General features: G+C 47.3%; 1 protein-coding gene across 1 annotated transcript in view; it reads left to right on the top strand.

The window, feature by feature from the left end:
* Positions 1–407: 407 nt before the first annotated feature.
* Positions 408–20449, top strand: part of LOC307238947 (protein jagged-2-like) — a 53907-nt gene continuing 33865 nt past the window's right edge. The window contains exons 1-2 of the mRNA XM_080012104.1: positions 408–505; positions 1174–1518. Of these exons, the coding sequence (XP_079868230.1) occupies positions 452–505; positions 1174–1518 (399 nt within the window). The 5' untranslated portion in view covers positions 408–451. The remainder of the gene's footprint in view (positions 506–1173; positions 1519–20449) is intronic.

The raw sequence follows: 20449 nt of genomic DNA, 5'->3' as shown, positions 1-20449 counted from the left end.
ATTATTTCTTTGGTCAGAGAATTGTAGCAGGTTTGTTGTTTGTTGTGTATCGTTATCATAACAATATTATGATACGTCCCCCCCCCCCCTCTCTTTCTCTTACACACACACACACACACACACACACACACACACACACACACACACACACGCACACACACACACACACACGCACGCACGGTCCCAGTTGAATGGTTTTCCGTGCAGCCAATCAGAGCGCGGCTCCGCTCCGGGTCCACACCGACGCTCCGCTCGCTCGGCGCCGCAGAGAGAAGCTCCAGTCCGCGGCGCAGCGCCTGGTGCACCACGCTGCTCACCCGGAGGAGGAAGCGCAGGCCGGAGGGAAGAGGATACTCTGCTTTTTTTTTTGTTTTTTTTTCATTTTCATCTTTGAGGCGTTAAGGTGTTTTATTTTTTCCCTGATGGTATTGGACAGTGTTGGTTTGGAGACATGTGGAAGCGCTTCTCAGTAGGCTGCCTGCTGCTGCTGGCTCTGTGGGCTGAGGTGAGGCTCACGGCGTTTGGGATGGAGGTGTCGGAGGAAACTGACAAAAAAAAACGGATTCAAACCGGTGGATGCTGTGGTGCCTTTGCTTTTTAAAACAACGTGCGTTTCTCTTTTTCACTTCACTTGGACGCGGGTTCCAGCCGAACGGCGTCATGTGATTCCCGGACGAGCACATGTAGAGTTTGCTCTGGAAATAGAAAAAATGATATACTCTCTCCAAACTTTTTATTTTCTCTGTGAAGTGATAATGCAGGAAATGATCATGTATAACAAGACATTTTAATCTTTGAAAACATCTATAGTTTTTTATATTTCTTCATTCTAATTACTACGTTTATATATTGTTTGTGTGCATGTTGTGGCGCGCAGCAGCATCTGCGTCCATGGCGTTTAGTTGAAAAACCCCAAAATATTTAACCTCGACATAATTATAAATATCACAATTCATAGGTTTTAGTTTATAAGAAAACTGTTCAACAAACCGCCGTTGTTGTATTTTCCACCATTTGAACCGTTTAGAACTCTGCTACCCAGAGAATTAGTTTAAATAAGTGTCGGATTTTCAGCCAAACCGTGCGTAAAGTTATTTTTTCCACTTTGTACTTGCGTGTAAAGCGTTTCCAAGCGTACAGAGTGATTTATTTCCCCTGTCATCTTATCCCCAGGTGTCCCAGTCCACCGGGTACTTCGAGCTGCAGCTGCTCTCGGTGCAGAACCCCCGCGGAGAGCTGCACAGCGCGGCGTGCTGCGTCGACGCGTCCCGGGGCGAGTCGGACCCTGGGCCGCCGGGCGCGCTGCAGGACCGATGCCCGGAGGAGTGCCACACCTACTTCATTGTATGCCTGAAGGAGTACCAGGCCGAGGTGACCACCAAGGGGCTGTGCACCTACGGGACCGGAGCCACTAACGTGCTCGGTGGGAATACCTTTGGGTTCAGGAACGGAAGAAACGGCGCAAGTCGGACCAACGAGGACGGGAAAATTCTCATTCCGTTCCAGTTCGCATGGCCGGTAAGTTGATCTGTCCACGGAGAGTTTATACAGTAGACGGAGTCATTTATTAGACAGATTACACCAAACGGGCGTTATGTGGTTATTGTTTGGTTATTTGCTCATGCTCATCCACTTTGGGTAGATGCGCGTCCCTCTCCGGGCGCGCGTCTGTATCTCTGTATGAGGCGTGCACGGATCCCCGGTTCTCCTACACCGACAACCTGCATCTGTCTCCCAACTTGTGTTACTGCCGCGGGGGGATTTGGAAAGCCTCGGACCCGCATGACGCTCGGCAGAATGGGGGCTTTTGGAGACATTTTACGCACCGCTTATCGTGCTGGTTCTGCTGTAGTGGTTCTGCTGAAGTGGATCTGCTGCAGTGGTTCAGCTGCTGTGGTTCAGCTGCTGTGGTTCAGCTGCTGTGGTTCTGCTGTAGTGGTTCTGCTGTAGTGGTTCTGCTGTAGTGGTTATGCTGCAGTGGTTATGTTGTAGTGGTTCTCCTGTAGTGGTTCTGCTTTCGTGTTTGTGCTGTGGTGGTTCTGTTGTAGTGGTTCTGCTGTAGTGGTTCTGCTTTCGTGTTTGTGCTGTAGTCGTTCTGTTGCAGTGGTTCTGCTGCAGTGGTTCTGTTGTAGTGGTTATGTTGTAGTGGATCTGCTGTAGTGGTTCTGCTGCAGTGGTTCTGTTGCAATGGTTCTGTTGCAGTGGTTCTGCTGCAGTAGTTCTGCTACAGTGGTTCTGCTGTAGTGGTTCTGCTGCAGTGGTTCTGCTGCAGTGGTTCTGTTGCAATGGTTCTGTTGTAGTGGTTCAGCTGTAGTGGTTCTGCTGTAGAGGTTCTGCTGCAGTGGTTCTGCTGTAGTGGTTCTACTGTAGAGGTTCTGCTGCTGTGGTTCTGCTGTAGAGGTTCTGCTGTAGTGGTTCTGCTGCAGTGGTTCTACTGTAGAGGTTCTGCTGCTGTGGTTCTGCTGTAGTGGTTCTGCTGTAGTGGTTCTGCTGCAGTGGTTCTGCTGCAGTGGTTCTACTGTCGTGGTTGTTGTAGCTCGTGGGTCTGATGTGAGATAAATGTGAAAATATAAATGTGAAAATACTTATTAATACGACTTAAATACCTGGTGCTTTTAGGGTTGGACCTGGAATGTGCTTATTGAACCCCTGGCACAGGAACCACTGTGTTCCCCTTGTGACAGATGTGTTACAAAAATGGCCAAAATTCTACTATTCTGGCCTTTACAGGCTACTTAAGTACTTAAGTTACAAGGCTGTACTCTACTTTCTCATAGCTGGTGGAGACCACAGAGCGGCTGTTTATTAAGACGTGGTTGGTAACTCATTATCTAATCCAAACGGCACGCCGGGGCCAATCAAATCTAGTTCCTCTTCCTTGTTTGGCGAGTCAGCGTGGGAAACGGGAGCAATGTTGGCAACGTTTATTGAACCTGCTGTAATGAGCCATTATCAGATAAAAGATGAAAAAAGGAAAGGTTGTGTGTGTGTGTCCTGTCAGGAAGGAGGGTTAGTGAATGAGCTGTTCTGTCATCGCAGCCATGCACCAAAAACACTTTTGGGAGACAGTCACACATCTTTACAAGTTTTTCCGTCCCCAGCAGCGCTCACCCTGTAGGATTCGGCGGGACGGGGATCACAGTGGATCGTACATCTTGGGAGTCTTGCCAAACAGTCTTTCATGACTTGAGATAATGTCAAACCAACCTGATATTCTCACAAGAGTCTGGACCGGTCTCGGATCACAGGACCTGTTCCGATCGTCTCAAAGCGCCGCTGACGCGAACGGGCTCTAAGCGGCCCTTCAGACGGGAGATGTGCTCATGATTCTCTCTTGAATCATTATTTCGTGCATCATTCTTTGTCTGGGACTCGAAAAATCCGAGCACAAGTCCTTGGGTATCAACTAGGAACAAAGGAACCACCACAGACATGGGAGCTTTCTAAGTGCTTTTGAGCGAAAGACTTACGCCTTACCCAACACTACTTGACCAACAAGGCTCTGATGTCAAACCAGAGCTCCTCTATCATCCGAGGTACGTCTTTATGAACAATGTCCGATCAAAGCATGTGTGGTGTTGGCTCCAGCTGACCGGATGCCAGATATTGATCACGGTGTCCAGTTGAGTCCCAGCGGTTCTCGTTGGACCAGACACCAAAGCTGTGGCCGCGCGCCGCTAGCCGGATATTCATCGTATTGAGTGCATTGTGCGGTCGGCCGACTACGTGACCTACCCATTCATCACTCCCCACGGTCAGCTGTCAGCGGAGGGGAAGATGGAAGTAGTAACGTGGGGCCCTCTGGGCGGATTCCGTTACCACTAAGTTGTGTGTGACACAGGAGGTGGATATCGGTGTCACCAGCTACTCAAACAAGTGCAGATCCCCAGTCAATCTGGGTGCGGGGATGCCGGTACCACCCGGCCTCTCGGGTTCACACTCAGCGCCATTATTCGGGTCATTGTCTCGTGTGTGCGGGGGTCAGTATTTTCCACTATTGGGGGGTGGGGTCGATGGTATCTGTGTTGGTTATTTTGCCGAGGTTGTGCGTGGTTTAAATTCTGTTTGAGGCTGCGATTTAACACCGCCTGAGGAGCGTGGCTCATGAACTTTAGAGCCAAAGACAAGTTTTTACATTTGCAAATGAAGTGCTTTTGATGACGTTCCGCAAAGAAAATGAAATTGACGTCAAGAACAAAACAGCCGATAGTGTTCTGAAGGTCAGAGGTCACCGCAGCCCTCATTTCAGACGCATTCCCTTCACATTGCACAAAGATTGTAATTGATTTTAAGCTTTTTTCTCAACAGTCGGTGGCGTCTTTGGCTCGCATTGTGTCGAAGGCAAATATCCCTGTAATCAACAATTTGCAGGATAATCTCTCGGCAGCCACGGCGCTTGTGATCGTCAACCGTCCTTTTCCAAAACCAAAGCTCTAAAGACGTAGCATTCTGACACTTGTCTGGGGGGGAAGCGCCGCCTAAACCCGCGTGACCCGGACGGTTTCCAGGAATGTTCTGTCAAGCTATCGAGCTGCATCCTGTTTCGACCGTTGAGACGACTTCAGACCTCCGTCACTTCTCTGGTCAACTCCACCTTTCCCAGTCGTGATGGAATTTTGCGTGGAGATGGAATCCTAATCAGAGAACGGAGAAACTGCACCAAGTAGAAACGGAGAAACTGCACCTCAGTGAAATGATGGGATAGTTATCAAAGGAGACAAAGGAAAGGTTTTACTGAATGAAGAGCAGTTTGTTTATGGTCTGTGCAAGAAGACGTGTCATCCAGGTGAAGGGAACTGAATGGAACTGTACCGGCTGAGGTTCCACTCCCCGACCCCGTAAGCGTGGCTGTGGAAGACGTCCAGAGCGGTGCGGATACAAATTCGGGGCATTAGATGATAAATGACGATGTCGTGCGTGCTCGGAAAGAGCCCTTTGATGCCGCTCTTTGTGCGAATGGTTTACATTTGATTTGAGGCCAAACTCCTCATTCACTCTTTACATAAGTTGTAAATCCAAGCCAGGCCCCCGACCGGCTGCCGTTCCACGCTGCATGCTGGCAAACAGGACTGATGGCAGCTAATAGAGTCTGTTTTGTGTGAGGCTATGCCCTGTAGCCTGTGCAAGCGCTGGAATCCCTTGATTGGCTGCAGTATCTGGGCCACTGGCTCCTGACATGAATTAGCAGAGAAGAAAAGTCATTGTCCTGCCCCCTCGCTGATAATCTCCCCTTCATGTCGGCCCCTCCGGCTGTTTGAGTCTTTAGTGACATCTTTTTTCATGAAAGGGAGGGGAATGGTTGTAGATGGAATGAAAGAGAGAGGGAGACAAGAGAGGAAGGGTTGATAGTGGAGGGAGGAAGAAAAGGACTCCCTCCACCCCCTCGTCTCGGTTGTGAGGGTTCTGTCACGAGGGAGGTGTATTTTTGGATCTGCTCCTTCGCACTTAAGATGCTGTTTTTTGACTGTTGGGAGGAAAAAAAGGCCACCATTTAGCTCTCCTTCCCCTCTCCCCTCTCTCTGACCCAACCTTTCTCTCTCTCTCTCTCTCTCTCTCTCTCTCTCTCTCTCTCTCTCTCTATCTCTCTCTCTCTCCCCTTATGGGGTATTTTTAGAGAAGCCCTGTCCTCCCCTCACCCCTCTGTGAGCAAATCAAGGACCAGGGGCTCTCATACTCCTTAGGTTTCAAGGCCAGTTTATTTTTTTCTTCTGCCCCACTACTGCCAGAATCATCTCCTCTGCTCCTCCCCCCTGATTCCTCCCCCCTGCCCGGCCTGGCAGCGGCCATGATGGGCTGCGACCCCATTCAGAGAGCTCCTCTTCTCTGGCTTTTCTAGAAGTGTGCCGGTTGGCTTGAGCGCAATCTGTTGCAGCTTCTGGATCCGTCCGCAGTGGGGTGGATTTGGGGATGGAGGTGGGTGGAAACCGTCCGCCCACCTTTTGCAGATGAATAAGTAAGGCAGATATTGAAGGGGTTCCCTTGACGACATGGCCGCATTTTTCCATATGGTCCTTCCAGAACGGATCAAAATGACTGATAACTTTGCAATAACTTTGAAATTCCTGTGAAATTTCCATCGTCCGAGCGGCCAAACTGTGGTCAAGTGAGCCGTAGTTTGTTCCACCAGCCCTTTCATTCTATACAATTACGGTGCTATCAATACGACCCCTTCTACGTAGACAGGCGTGCTGGGAATCCTCCTGGATCCCTCCAAGCCCAGCATGCGTCACGATACACAGAGATGTTTCCTGGTGTTTCCGTGACCTTTGATAAAGAAATTGCTTGGACCAGGTTTGCTCTCCCAAATCCCAGTGGAACCCCTGCTCCCCGGACCGTCCGTCATCACGCAGTGGAACGTCAGGAGAGTCGTGCGTTTTCTTGACACGTCCCATTGACGCGCCCCGGCCGCCTCCCCCGGGTGCGTCTGGCTCGCCGTCCTGGTCTCCTGCTGGGTCGCCCATGCCGAGGCTTTTACGGCTGATGAGATGGAGACGCTCGGACTCTGGCGTCGGCCTGGGTTCTGCTTCTGGGGCCCTGGGATGGTGTTCGGGGGATGGACAGGGGGCCCGGTGTGGTGTGCCAACACCAACAAGCCTGAGTTCACGTGAACTTTTAAGACAATCCAGGGAATGTCAGTGCCGATGATCATGCGGTATCAATCTTGAATCTATATCATATCAGTACTGTCGTCTCTTTATTGACTGGGATTGGTCGTTGTTGCATCCTGATAAAAACCTGAAATGTTGCTCTTGTGCTCTTGAAGGCTTCAAGAACCCAATTCGCTGAGTGACCTCAACAGTGAGTTCCTCCGCCGGCCCGGCTGCACCGCACTCTGGAAGGTTTCTTCTGTGCCGCGGATGTTTGATGTCACAGCTCGTGTGTTGTGATCTACGAGGGTGTTTCCCGTCAATATCAATTATTTCGTGCAAGTATTTTATGAAAGCAGCTCCAGTAATCCATGTAAGCCATCATATTCTGAGGTACGTTGTGTATGTTGGAGTCCACTCCGCTGCTGGACGATTTCTTACCTTGACGGTTCCTCCTGAATATTTCAGCAGCTCCGTGATGTTCTGAACCTCAGACCTGGAGCTGCTGAGCCACCGTTCCTGTTCAGCAGAAGCTGCTTTCAGCTGTTTTTACAAGTGTTGTAAATATGTGTTTATGTTGGATGTTGTTAACATGTTCAAGGGGACAAACCAAGGACAGAATTGTGTGTGTGTGTGTGTGTGTGTGTACATGGTGTGTGTGGTTCCCAGCTCCCCCCCTCCCCCTCCTCCTCCTCCTCCTCCTCCTCCTCCTCCTCCTCCTCCTCACCATCTTGGTGTCTTTAATAAACCTAAAAGCTTCTTCTTCTTCTTTCCCTCTGCGCCGCGGCTATGTTTCCTCCGCACCGGGCCTCATCGTGTTTCTGCGTTGCCCCTTTAAATGTCTTCTGTCAAATAACAGATCGCCGCCTTGCGACTCAGGACGCGGTGCACCAGATTCAGGACGATGAGAAGACGTGAAATCTCCAGGAATTGAAATTCAAAGCTGAACCACATTGTGGTTATCGCAGAGTTTTGCAGATTCATGGATGTCTTTCTCCAAAGCTTCCTCCAGTTCTACCCTGCGATGAACCTCAGCTGGATTTAAGAGAAGAGAAGATAAACCTTTATTAGTCCCACACCGGGGAGATTTACAATTGACATTTTCTTTCCTTGGTGTTCTCAACTCTCCAGCAGACGTAGCTGTCCATCCTTCCCATGATGCATTGTGCGGGGCGGCCTGGGCTTCTGGTTCGGGTGTAGATAAAAGTGATTTGACTGAAGTTCAGTCTGGGCTGAGAATTCAAATATTTTCACATCACGTGAGGATTTGAAAATATTTGGGGGACGATGGGTCTCAAGTGTACATATATTTCATATTATAATTGAATTTTATAGTATGGTTTGAGTGTTAGATTTTTTTTTTTGGCTGCTTTGTTGGTGACAGTCCTTCCTCATTCAGGGAATGTGGCCCTTAACTAATCAATCGATCGTTTTTTATGAGATAAGATTAGAGAACCCTTCCCCGGTACAGCCATCACACTTATCGCCTGATCGCAATTGTTTGAGTTGACAGCTTTTGGAAAATCCCCCGGTGTCTCTGGGATGGTTCTGTTGAAACCTTCCTCCGGAGCAGAAGGAGGTGAAGGTTCATCGCTCAGGGTTTCTCAACACATCTGGACCAGAATCTGTTTTCCAACGTCCTCCTCTGACACACTCTGGGCAGGAGCCTCCTTCACTTTCTTTAAATAAAACTTCAACACACAGCCCTGTGGAAAAACCCCAACAGTCATCCCCAAAATATCATGAAATGATCAAATTTGAGGTATTCATGAAAGTATATCATGACATTTGATTTCTGTCGATATAGCCCAGCCCTGTATATAGATGTTGAATTATATTGGCATCAATTTTCCCATGATTGTTGTTATAATCAATCTTTCCATATGAACTGTTTATGAAACCCTTCTCAGTGACGGATGTTTGGTGGGGGTGTTGGGTGGTGTTTGGGTGGCGTGCTGGTTGTGGGAGTGGCTGCTGGTGATTCCCAGGACGTGGACGATAACTTTCTGGGACTCTCTGAAACGGCGAGGTCTTCTCTTCTCCGAGCTCTTTGTCAACGCTCCTTTCAGGGAGAACAAAGACTTAACACCCCAAGCCTTTGTGCCTAGACGCCGAGTCGTCAGGATGACGGAGGGAAAAGGGAGGAATACCTCCAGGAAAGGAGAGTGTGAAGTGGGAGGAGGGCAGACTGTCAGCGCTGGATGGGAGCCTTCTTATGAGTTTTGATGTTCAGCAACTTAAGGAGGTGTTGGGTTGTGAAACATGGCTCCATCCAGGGGTGGAGGCTGAGAAAACAGCTGATAATATCAGATCCCAACCGATGCCAGACTTTTGGGTCAGATGTGGATCCCGATTTGAGAGTCCTCGCCCACTGATTACCGATGTTTTGACCAAAGTGTCTAAATTTGAGAACATTTAACTTATACGCAAATAAATAAATAAATAAAAACGCACGTTTTTGATCGATTAAAAGAAAATGTAAAAGGTAACATTAAACAAAATCGATATTTTAAATTTTTTCCGAGTTCCAGTGAACGCATCATCATTTCCAGTACAAATTTGTTTCCCGAGTTTCCAATGAACGCAGCATGGGCTTCCTGCTTGGACGCGAGTGTAAACAAACACGGATGGATTTACAATGCCTAGTCGGACTTCAGCGCTTGTTTTGGTGAGTAACTTAAAAGTAGTGTAAAACAGACACGATATTTTGTTTATAACACTTGTTTAAAAATTGGGACACATCGGCTTCATAACTGCCCATTCTGATGTGGTCGGAAAAGTCAAATATTGGCCAAACTGACATATCGGTCGGGCTCTGGTTTTTATGTTGGTGATAATACAGGAGCTGCAATAATGGACCTGGAGCTGCTTTATTATCCCATGCGAGATCAGTCAAATTGGGGGATCTGGTTCTGCTGAAGTGAGGACCTGCACCTTCCTGCTTGGTTCAAACCTTAGTTGGTTTAACCAGTTTGGCCTACGTATTTTTTTCTAATATTCCTGAAATAAAGTCTGCCAATGCCATGCTAATGCCAGTTCTGTGCCAAAGACAAGGAAGTAAACGAGAATGAACAATAGGTTCAGTTCCTGAAACTCCAACGTCTGTAGTTGAGATAAAAGTAGATTAGATTACATTTAACTGTTGCCCTTGGGGCGGATGTGGTTCGTACAACAGCTTGAAATACCAAAGATCAAAGAAGAAACACCTGAACATCAGGGTAATGTAAAGAACACTCACGTTTTGTTCCCATTGACGTTGGCTTCAGTGTCTTCAAATGCAGAAGAATTTGGCATTAAACTCGGAGATTGATGTGGAGGAGCCTTTGCTTGAGCGAACCTCTAGATTGGCCTTCAAAAAGAACTCTTAAGGAGGTTGTAAACCAAATTCCTCACATGACCCGGACGCCACGTGCACCTGAACTCTCCTAAATCCGTCCCTCCGGGGCACTAATATCACCTTTTCTTTCAACCTTAAACGTGAGATGAACCCAGTTGACCCAAACTTTTACCTCCAGCTCCATCCTGGACGGGGAGCTCTGAGCTGCAATGGCTGATGGGATGCGGACGCCGCTGTTGGGCGGAGTCTCGGTGGCCGCTGGGGGTCGGGCGGTTTCTAACGGGAGGAATCAGATTTGGAATCAGACTTAATTCAGACAGATTTGGCCCCAAACCTGCCGCAACTTAGCCCGAAGTCACCGGTGTGCTAATTAGTGCCGACGAGAACCGACTGTGTGTATGGGTTACCGTGGGAACCAGTCCTGAGGGAAAGGCGTGGAGCGGTGACGGGTGACAGTCCGACCGCTCCACCTCTGGTGTGAGCCGTTATTCAGTTAATGTTCCCCAGAGGGGCGCCGTGGAGGGACTAATGGGACGTCCGGAAGGTTTCATGTTGCTTTACGAGGTAAAAACACCTTGAATGTTGATCAAATGCTTTGAAATGTCACTTAGTTGTAGGTACTACTTGGTGAAAAGAAGAAGAAAATATGATTGTAAATGATTATTTTAACCAAATGTATTTAGGCTAAAAATGCCAAAGAATAGGGAGCTAGTGGACCTATTATTCTCCTTTTGCACAAGTTGATATAGCTCCCCGAGGTCCCCAAAATATGTTTTTAAAGTTTTTTGTAGAAATTACCACTCAGACTATGCATTCTAACCATTCTAACATGCCTCGAAACCGTCCTGTTCCAGGAAGCTGTTTCAGTGGGTGGAGCCACTTTCCTGAGGGCCCCTAGTTCTATGAGCCAATGAGGTTTGAGCATGGCTTCCAGGTTCCGTTATATTTCATTTGTAAACTTTCGCTGATTTCACCTTCAACCTCTTGAATCTCTTGAATCCCTTGAATCATTCCACCAAAATATGTTTCTGAACAAATTTGATGTGAGAAATAATCAATCCAGTTGGTGAATCTTGACTCAAATCAGATCTACGAGGCATCAGGGCATCAGTTAAAAGATTGTTCCCACTGTCGTTGCCGTGCTCCAGGCTTGTGAGAGACTTGTAAACGTTAAAATTAAAAAATAAAATTAAAAAAAAATATATATATTTTTTTAAATAAAATTAATTAAAACAAATAAAATAATAACAATTTTTATTGGTTTTGTTTGTAGAAACACACAGCGGATGGCGTGCCGCAGCCGGCGGTCCGCCCACCACATACGCTGTACCTTTTTCTTATTTTTTTAAAGAAACACAGCAGAACTACTTTTATGATTCTTATATTTCCATTGTCTGTGGTTTCTTCACTGACAGTTGGTATTAATTCATCTTTCTTTGAAAAGATTTGTGCTGGTCCGTGCAGCCAACAGAGCAGTTACCAGCTGTGCCCCAAGTGATGTAATAAGGGGATGCAAATCTGAAGGACTCGTTGAATCCGGTGTTTTCTGAAGCAGACGGATGTAACAAACTGACTGGGTGGTGTTACGTCACAGCGTGTTAGTAGCTCCATCAGAGACCCACATGTAAGCAGTGGAAAAGAGACTTTTTCACAATGGTGCATTTTAATGTGGCTTAATGAGCCAAAATACACAAAGATATTCAAAATTCCGCCAGAAACAGGTGGTCACATGACTTGGATATGACCCAAAGAAGATGGATCGAAGAGAACCCAAACATTGTTCAGTTACTTTCTATGTTTCCAGATTTTTCACACCCATTTTCCACCCTTAATTCATAAAATAAATATATAATATTTGATCTTCACACACTGATAATGTGTGCACGTGCTGCCCTACAAAGCTTCATTTCTTTTTTCACCAACGTGAAAATAGGTTATTTCCTGGTGAACCCTCTCGGCACGTCTCCCTCTCACGCTCGCGGTGTGGTTTTGCTTTTCGCGTTCCTCGCGCATTTATCACGATCTTTGAGGATCCGTTGAACGGCTGGTTCCACAAAATGGCGTCAGAGTGTTTTGACGGACTTAAGGTGGAATGTGCCGCTGCTCGTCCTCCTCGCCGTGAAGGAGCGATGGATGAGGCTCCGCCCCCTGGAAGATGGAATTCAGAGAGAATGGGATTTTCACGCTTTCAGAGAGCGAGAGAGAGAGAGAGTGAGAGAGAGAGAGCGAGCGAGACAGAGAGAGTGAGAGAGAGAGAGCGAGTGAGACAGAGAGAGAGAGAGGGGGGGGGGAGAGAGAGAGAGAGCGAGCGAGACAGAGAGAGAGAGTGAGAGAGAGAGAGCGAGCGAGACAGAGAGAGAGGGGGGGGGGGAAGAGAGAGAGAGAGAGAGAGAGAGAGACTGATTCGATTAGAAGTGATTAGATCTGAGGACTGGGAAGGGAAGAGGAAAAGAAGAAAGGGAAGAAAGGGCAAGGAGTTAAAGGGGGAAATGTTGAAGGGAGGGAGGAAGAAAGGATGAAGCATAGGGAAAGGTGGTGGGAGGAAGGAAGGGAAGACGGGGAAGAAGAAAGGAAGGAAATAAAGGCATAAAAATGAAAAGAGGGAGGAAGGGAGGAAAGTGAGCGGGAGATGGATTGAAGGAAGGACAGATGAAGTGAGGAAGGAAGCAAAGACAGCAGGAAGGGAAGGGACGAAATGATGGAGGGAGGAAGGAAAAAGAAAGGATGATGAGAAGGGAAAGGAGCAGGGAGGTAGAGAAAGGGGGAAGGAGGAAATGATGGAGGAAACAAAGGAAAGGGAAGGGATGAAGAGGCTGGAGGAAGGGTGGGGGGTCGTTAACAACGTGCTAACCCCCCTCCCTCCCTCCCTCTCTCTCTCTCCCTCCCTCCCTCCCTCTCTCCATCCCTCCCCCCATGGCCCCAGGCCTCATGTTTTCATCTTTTATTCATCCCTCCATCCGAGCAGGTGGGATGTGCAGGTGTTGGGCTCTGATCACGACTCTGGAAGCTGTTAATTGGCTTGTTGTTTTCTTTCTTTCTATATGATGATGATGGTTTTACAAACTCTAATTTCATGAAAACTTTTAACATAAAACCAAAATTTTATTTTGAGTGTAACTGAAATATTTTGCTGCATTTGAAGTTTTGAAGTTTTGTAAATAAACGTGATGATCTTTAGAAAGTAAAACTTCAAACGAAGTCAAATGTATTGTTATTACTGTGTGTGTGTGTGTGTGTGTGTGTGTGTGTGTGTGTAATTTATTCATTGAACAGGTGAAGCTGTGGAGGCTCAGGGTTCGTTTCTCAAAAGTCAAATCCCTTTGACTCAATTGGAGGCGAGGTGTCGAGTGTCCCTTTAGGCCCCCCCTCCTCACCCCTCCTTTCCCCCCTCCTCACCCCTCCGCACCCTTCCTGGCCCCCTTCCTCACACTGTCCTCACCATCCTCACCCCTCCTTACCCCTACTCACCCCTGCTCATCCCTCCTTACCCCCCTCCTCACACTGTCCTCACCCCTCCTCAGCCCCTGCTCACCCCTCCTTTCCCCCCTCCTCACCCATCCTCACCCTTCCTGGTCCCCTTCCTCACACTGTCCTCACCCCTCCTCACCCCCCTCCTCACCCCCGCGCCCCACCAGGTCTCCCTCTCTGCCGACCCCAGATCAGTTCCTTTACGCTCTCACATTCTAACACACAAACACACAAACACACATACTGTAGATGAACGCACTCCCCCCCACCCCCCCTCTCTCTCTGTCTCTCGCTCGCTCATTCTTTCACTCAATTCAATTCAAATTCTCTCTCTCTCTTTAAACAGACGTTTACGTCGCCAAAGCAAATGGAAAACACGTAGTGAGGAATATGAATACAACTAGAACCGAACAAACAGTCGAGTCCAACACAGACTGAAAATGATGAATAGTAACGATAACCTAAAATATCTACGTACTGTTTACGTACATATTTTTAAATGTGAAAATCTCTCTTGCTCGGCCTCTCTCTCTCCACACACACACACACACACATTAAGACGCTGCAAACAGTAAGTCACGTGTGCACGCACACACACACACAATAAATCACACTCCAACAAAGCCTAATCCGTCAGCTGGCAGCCTGTGGTGACCACTGGACCTAATGAAGACGCTGTGATTGATTTATGCTGATTACAGTCTTCCAGAGCGACGGCTGCGGGCGGACGCTGCGCTCCTTCACGTCTTGCTCCGCTCGTCAAACTCGGTGTCTCACGGAAACTCATCGTCTCATCGTCTCCGTCTGCTCCAGAAAAGCTCCAGACAGACCCTGCAGGCTTTACAGCGCGGCGGTTTGGAAGTTGATGGAGCTGGCACCATGCCACTTTTTATTTTCCCAACTCCGATATGAAAATGTGTGCAAAACTGCAGCATTTAAAACCAAAAACATAAACTGTCGTTAACATCGGGCGGTGTACTTCACCTCTCTCTACGTCCTTGTTGCAGAAGTGTATCTGTGATGTTTCAGGATAGATTGGTCGGATCAGATCACATTCCTACTTTTTTTTCCTCCCATATCCAATACGACATTTTTATCTGGTACTGGCCTGGTACCAACTACCAAGAAATGAAGCTATTTTTTTAGCCCATGTTGACTTTCGTTGCGGTTTGTGTTGATGGCGTGGACGCTGGATGTTGCGATCCGTTTGGACCGGTCGGCGTTCAGACTCCGCGGTGCAAACCCAAGACCTTTTTCTGGAAGGTAACATCCTTCCTCGTCCCGTCACGGCGGGAACGTGACAACAAAACCAACCCCTCGTGGAGACGGCGCTCGTGCCCGTCTGGGCTGGCCCTCATCCTGTCGTTGTGCCGTCCAAAGAGTGGGTTCAGGGCCGAGGAATGTGCCACCAGAAATCATGGAGGGGGTCCAGAAAAATGCCAGATCTCCACAGATTGATGTTCATGGTGTTGGCGCCGCAGGCTTCTGTACTGGTTTAATAATCTGCACTGGAAGAATCTCGGTTCAGGAATGGCAGTGAAGTATTTGGTGCTTGAGGGTTAAACGCCTGAAGACATGAGTCTGACTCCATCTACTGTTCCCTCTGAGTTCCCATTGAGTTTAGATGTGATGTCACGTCTCAGCCGTGTCTTCCCCAAGTGACGTTCGCTCCAGAGAAAGAGGGAATCCCCCGTTTGGGCGCCTGAGACACGGCAACGGGGATGAGAACCGGAAAAGGGGGGAAAACGGGTCAGAAGGTTCCAGATCAGGTCGGGTCTACGGATCAATGAGGAAGATGACAAGCTATTTCAAAGTCAAAATGAATCTGGATTTTAATTATTGATATGAAACTTTTACAGTCATTTACAAGGAAACATCTAACTGTACTTTCCAAAAATATAAATCCTGTTTGATTTGTTGACCGCACCCTTGGCTCCCTGGCTTTACATTCTATGGCATGTAAGGTGATGGTCATAAGGTAACGGCTGCCGATATATCAATATAATATCAATATTGGGATACAGGACTAGATATGGTCTGGGATCATGGTTCTGGTAACATGGTGATTTATTTAAATGTCTTTAAGGAGAGTAAAAATAGAGCAATGCAGTTTTCTGAACTTCACTCAATGGTCATTATATCCACATTAGTGATGATTGGTTTTCCAATATGTATTGTGTGTAAATATCTTATGAAAGCACCAAAGTGTCAAATGATCCGTTTTGAGGTTTTCTTGTTTGAGGTATTGAAAATAATGGGATATTTGGTGTTGTCATCGACGCCGCATTAATAAAGGTGATGTGTTTAAGAAGAGAAGAATCTTTATTTGTCACATGACACACCGCACTACAACACATGCACACACACACACACACACACACACACACACACACACACACACACACACGCTTTTTGGGTGTCTGCATTTGACCCATCTTGGCTTGTCCTTCCTCCGGGGGGGCAGCCAGAAGCAGTGGGCAGCATTCGACGATGCACCCGGGGACCTTGTACCAAGTGTCCATCGCTGGTTGGATGGTCGTTGGTGATGTTGTGCATGTTTTTGAGGGGGGTCCTTACTGATGTGAGGTGGAGGAAACCCCATGTGAGCACGGGGAGAACATGCAAACTCCACACAGAAAGACTCCTATTTAGGAGATAACCCACCAGAGCAGGGTGCCAACAGTGCCCCAGGCAGGAATCGAACCCAGGACCTTCTTGCTGTGAGGCAGCAGTGCAGTGCACTGACTCCGACTCCTAATAAGACCCCTGTTCTCTGTGGACTCATTCTGAATCGGGTGGGACGGGCACTGCAGGTATCTCCACACCGTCTCTGCTCCAACTCCCACTTCTTCCAACACTTGAGCGGTTTAATGAGTTCCTAAGGTCGGTCCGTGTCCAGGGTAAATAGAGAGGCCGTCCGTCCTCTGTAATCTGTCTCCGTCTCCTCCGTCACCTCCCGTCCCCTCAACCCGCCTGGGTCATGGGAACCGACCCATCTGACGCACCATCACACCTCCACATCGCTCCACTCTGCTTTCCATTCTTCCTTTTCTACATCGTTTGTTTGTGGTTTCATTGAGGAATTTATCACCAGGGTAATCGGTGAGGTTTAGTTTTATAGTGGTAATCCCTCTGATTTTTCTTATAAAAAATACCATATTTGATCATTTATTTAGCTGTTAATTTATACCAAACAGCCATTCAATGTATTTGTGTTCTGCACGTGCTCCTCTATATGCTGTTTGACATGGTTGCTGGCGGGGTCCGCCTTTCGAAGAAAAGAAAGAAACAGTCTTTAATTGTCACACGACACTCCACAACACATGCATGCACATGCTTGATGGTGGCCGGTGAAATGGCTCCTCTGCTTTTGACCCATCCTGGCTTGTCCTTCCTCCGGGGGCACAGCCAGGAGCAGTGGGCAGCATACGTGGACGCGCCCGGGGACCAGGTGATAAATGTCCATCGCTGGTCAGCCGATGATGGGTGCATGTTTTTGGTGGGGGTCCTTACTGACGTGAGGTGGAGGAAACCCCATGTGAACACGGGGAGAACATGCAAACTCCACACAGAAAGGCTCCTGTTTTTGGAAGATAACCCGCCGGAGCACGGTGCCAACAGCGCCCCAGGCGGGAATCGAACCCAGGACCTTCTTGCTGTGAGGCAGCAGTGCAATGCACTGCGCCACCGTGCCACCGTTCCACTGATTATAGTGTAATTCTCTCCAACACAGAAGATCTTGTGGATTTGGACTCTAGTAACTCTCCATCAGCTGCTTGTAACCACATCAGAAGGAGTTTATAAGTTTTAGTTTTCAAACAAAAGTCTCTGAATCAGTTTCAGACCCCAGAGAAATGTCACGTCTTGTCTTCTCGTTACAATCAGTTGAAATACAAAACATGAGGCATTGTGATGTCACCGAGATGGAACGCCACCGAAACCCACGGTGTTGAACGGTGTTGAACGGTGTTGAACGGTGTTGAACGGTGTTGAACGGTGCATTCAGCATCGCTGGTCGTGTTTTCAGCTGAAGCCTGAAACTGTCGTGCTCCGGTTCCTGGGAAAAACAAGGGGGTTTGCGCTGCTGTACGATGGAAACCGTGACGTTTCGTATGCTCTTGCTTCTTGCTTCTTGCTTCTTGGTTCTTGGTTCTTGGTCTTTTGTTGTGCCCATAGATCAATCCTCGTTTCCCAGTGTAAGTGAGCTTTCTATCTCAGAGTATCTTTCCTCTAAATAAATCAGGAGCATCGAGGAACTTGTTGACTTGTTTGTGTTGCTTCGTCTTCGTACACTGATGAATTCATCAGACGGTCGATGCTCCGCCGCCAGCTTTTAACACCAACATCCTCCATCCTCCTCTGATGAAGTGGACGACTCCACCTGGCCTCCATACTGACCTATGATCTCAATTTCAAGCTGGACGTAGTAAACTCATCGGGTCCCGAAAGCCGCTTTCCGCTGTGACTGCCTGCTGGGAGCTATTTTCAGTGAATTTGACATTTCACTTTGACACCTTTGACATTTCAATGCATATATGTATGGAAGTATGTATATGTATGTGACAATTAAACCTCTTGAATCTTGAATCTTGAATCAAATCATATTATCCCGACGTTTTGAGCCAATCACGTTCCATTTAGTGATGGGAGACAAAGCTTTAGATGGTCATACGTCTTTATGCAGTGTCGACATTCCATACGCACACCACATGTGAAAATGGTGGATTCCCTTCATCGGTTCCTTACAGAGTAGAGGTGGAGCAGACCCCCTTGTCCCTCTCTTCTTCATTCTTCAGTGAATCAGTCATTTTCCAGGTCAGGGATGTGATGTCGTCACGGATTCAGCATCACTTCCTGAGCTGATCCTCATTACATGAACCTTAAATTAATCAATCCATTCAAACTCGGACAAAATATAATTTTGTCACATTTTGATAACAACTGTATGAGACTGTCCCAGGGCTTGATCGCCCCCCCCATCTTACAGTACCTGTCTCTCCACCCTTCCTAATAATAAACCAACCTCACAGTACAAACACAGTCCTTTTAAGTGCGAAATACACAGTGTTTTACCTTTTTTTTCTCAAGGAGTAGTTATCCCCTCTTTTGCTCGCACTCTCTGTCTGTCTCTCTCTCTGTCTGTCTCTCTCTCTCTCCCTCTCTCTCACCCTCTTAGTCTCTAATCTCCCCCCAGCTCCACTTGGTTCCCTCCCCTGTAATCTTCCTCCATGTCCGAGTCGGTGTTGGGTCATGGGAACCCGCAGCTGCTTGGGCGGCCCCATGCAGCTGACGGACAGCCGGCTCCATCTTGGTTTGTTTGCCGATTGCCAGCGGGAAAAAAAAGAGACGAGAAGGAGAAGAGAAAGATAGCATAAGTTCACACCTGAAACAACGTGGACTTTCACTTCGTTTCTGTGGGACGCTGAAGGAGTGTTTCCCCGTTGGAACACGGAGTACCACCCGCAGGCCTCCGCACATGATGTTCAGATGTGTTTGTAATTCTAAAAACAGCAAACTGTGATAATCTAATAATGATTCAACTCAGAATAACAAGTTTACGTCCAGAAACAACTGTTTGATCATTGGCTCTGTCTGGCAACAGTAACTAATCACTGAATGTCTGTCTCTCTGCCTATTGGTCTATCTATAAGTCTGCAGGTCTTTTAGTCTATAGGTCTATCTTTTTATAGGTCTGTCAATCTATGGGTCTATCGTGCCATGGGTCTATTGTTCTCCGGGTCTATTGTTCTATTGGTCTATTGTTCCCTAGGTCTAACAGTCTACAGGTCAGTCTTTCTTTAGATTTCTTGGCCCATGGGTTTATAGGTCCAGCGGTCTAAGCGTCTATAGGTCTGTTGGTCCATCAGTCTATAGGTTTGTTGGTCTAAGGTTCAATCAACCTAAAGGTCTAGTTGTGTGTTTGTCTGTTTGTAGGTCTGTCTATAGGTCCTTAGATCTATAGGTCACTGGGTCAATATGTCTATATGTCTATCAGTCATTATGTCTATATGTCGAGAGGTCTATAGGTCCTTAGGTCTTTATGTCTATAGGTCTATAGTTCCGTTGCTCTAACAGTCCATCAGCCTATGGCTTTATAGATCGCTTGACCATGTCAAAGTCCCCATTACTCCAGTGTCCAGTAGTAATACAGTGCCATGTAAGGCTGGACAACTCAGTATTCACCGATTAATACAATCATTTATTTTATCAGTCGTAGTCTCTTGTAATAAAGTGAAGATACCTTTTTTATTATGACCTGGAGATTTGAACACAAGAGTTAATTTGGACTCATTTGAACATAGAAGCAGATAATGTGATATTGTTGGTAGGTGTTGTGTAGTTTGGTTGCATTGTCTTCTTTGGCAGCATTGTGTTGCGTTGTTTGATGGCATGTGCAGTAGTTTGGTGGAAGTGTGTATGGTTGTGTTGTTTGGCAGTGTTTTGTTGTGTAGTGTAGTTTTGTTTTGGGTTGTTTGGCAGTGTTGTGTGGTTTGGTTTTGTTGTTGTTTGGCGGTGTTGTGTTGTTTGTTGTTGTGTTGTTTGGTGTTGTGTTGTTTGGCGGTGTTGTGTTCTTTGGCCATGTGATGTTTGGTGTTGTGTTCTTTGGGGGTTTGTGTTGTTTGGTAGTGTTGTGTTGTTTGCCGTGTTGTGTTGTATAGGGATGTTTTGTTGTTTTGTAGTGTTGTGTTGTTTGGCGCGTTATGTTGTTTGGTAGTGTTGTGTTGTTTGTGGTGTTGTGTTGTTTGGTGTTGTTGTTGTTTGGCGTGTTTTTCTTCCTTGCATGTTGTGTTGTTTGCTGTTGTTGTTTGACGGTGTTGTGTTTTTTGGCTGTGTTGTGTTTGGTGGTGTTGTGTTGTTTGGTGGTTTTATGTTGTTTGGCGTGTTGTTGTTTGCATGTTGTGTTGTTTGCGGTGTTGTTTGGCGTGTTGTGTTGTTTGGCGGTGTTGTGTTGTTTGGCGTGCTGTGTTGTGTAGTGTACAAGTGTGAACAGAGCTGGACGGGGAAAATTGGCTGTGACATTTTTGACTGTCTCCATTACGCTAGGTCCCTTATTTGT

The sequence above is a fragment of the Zeus faber genome (genome assembly GCF_960531495.2).
Source record: "Zeus faber genome assembly, chromosome: 13".
NCBI lineage: Eukaryota > Metazoa > Chordata > Actinopteri > Zeiformes > Zeidae > Zeus > Zeus faber.
Note: the sequence above shows the minus strand (reverse complement) of the source record. Positions and strands in the feature narration are given on the sequence as shown.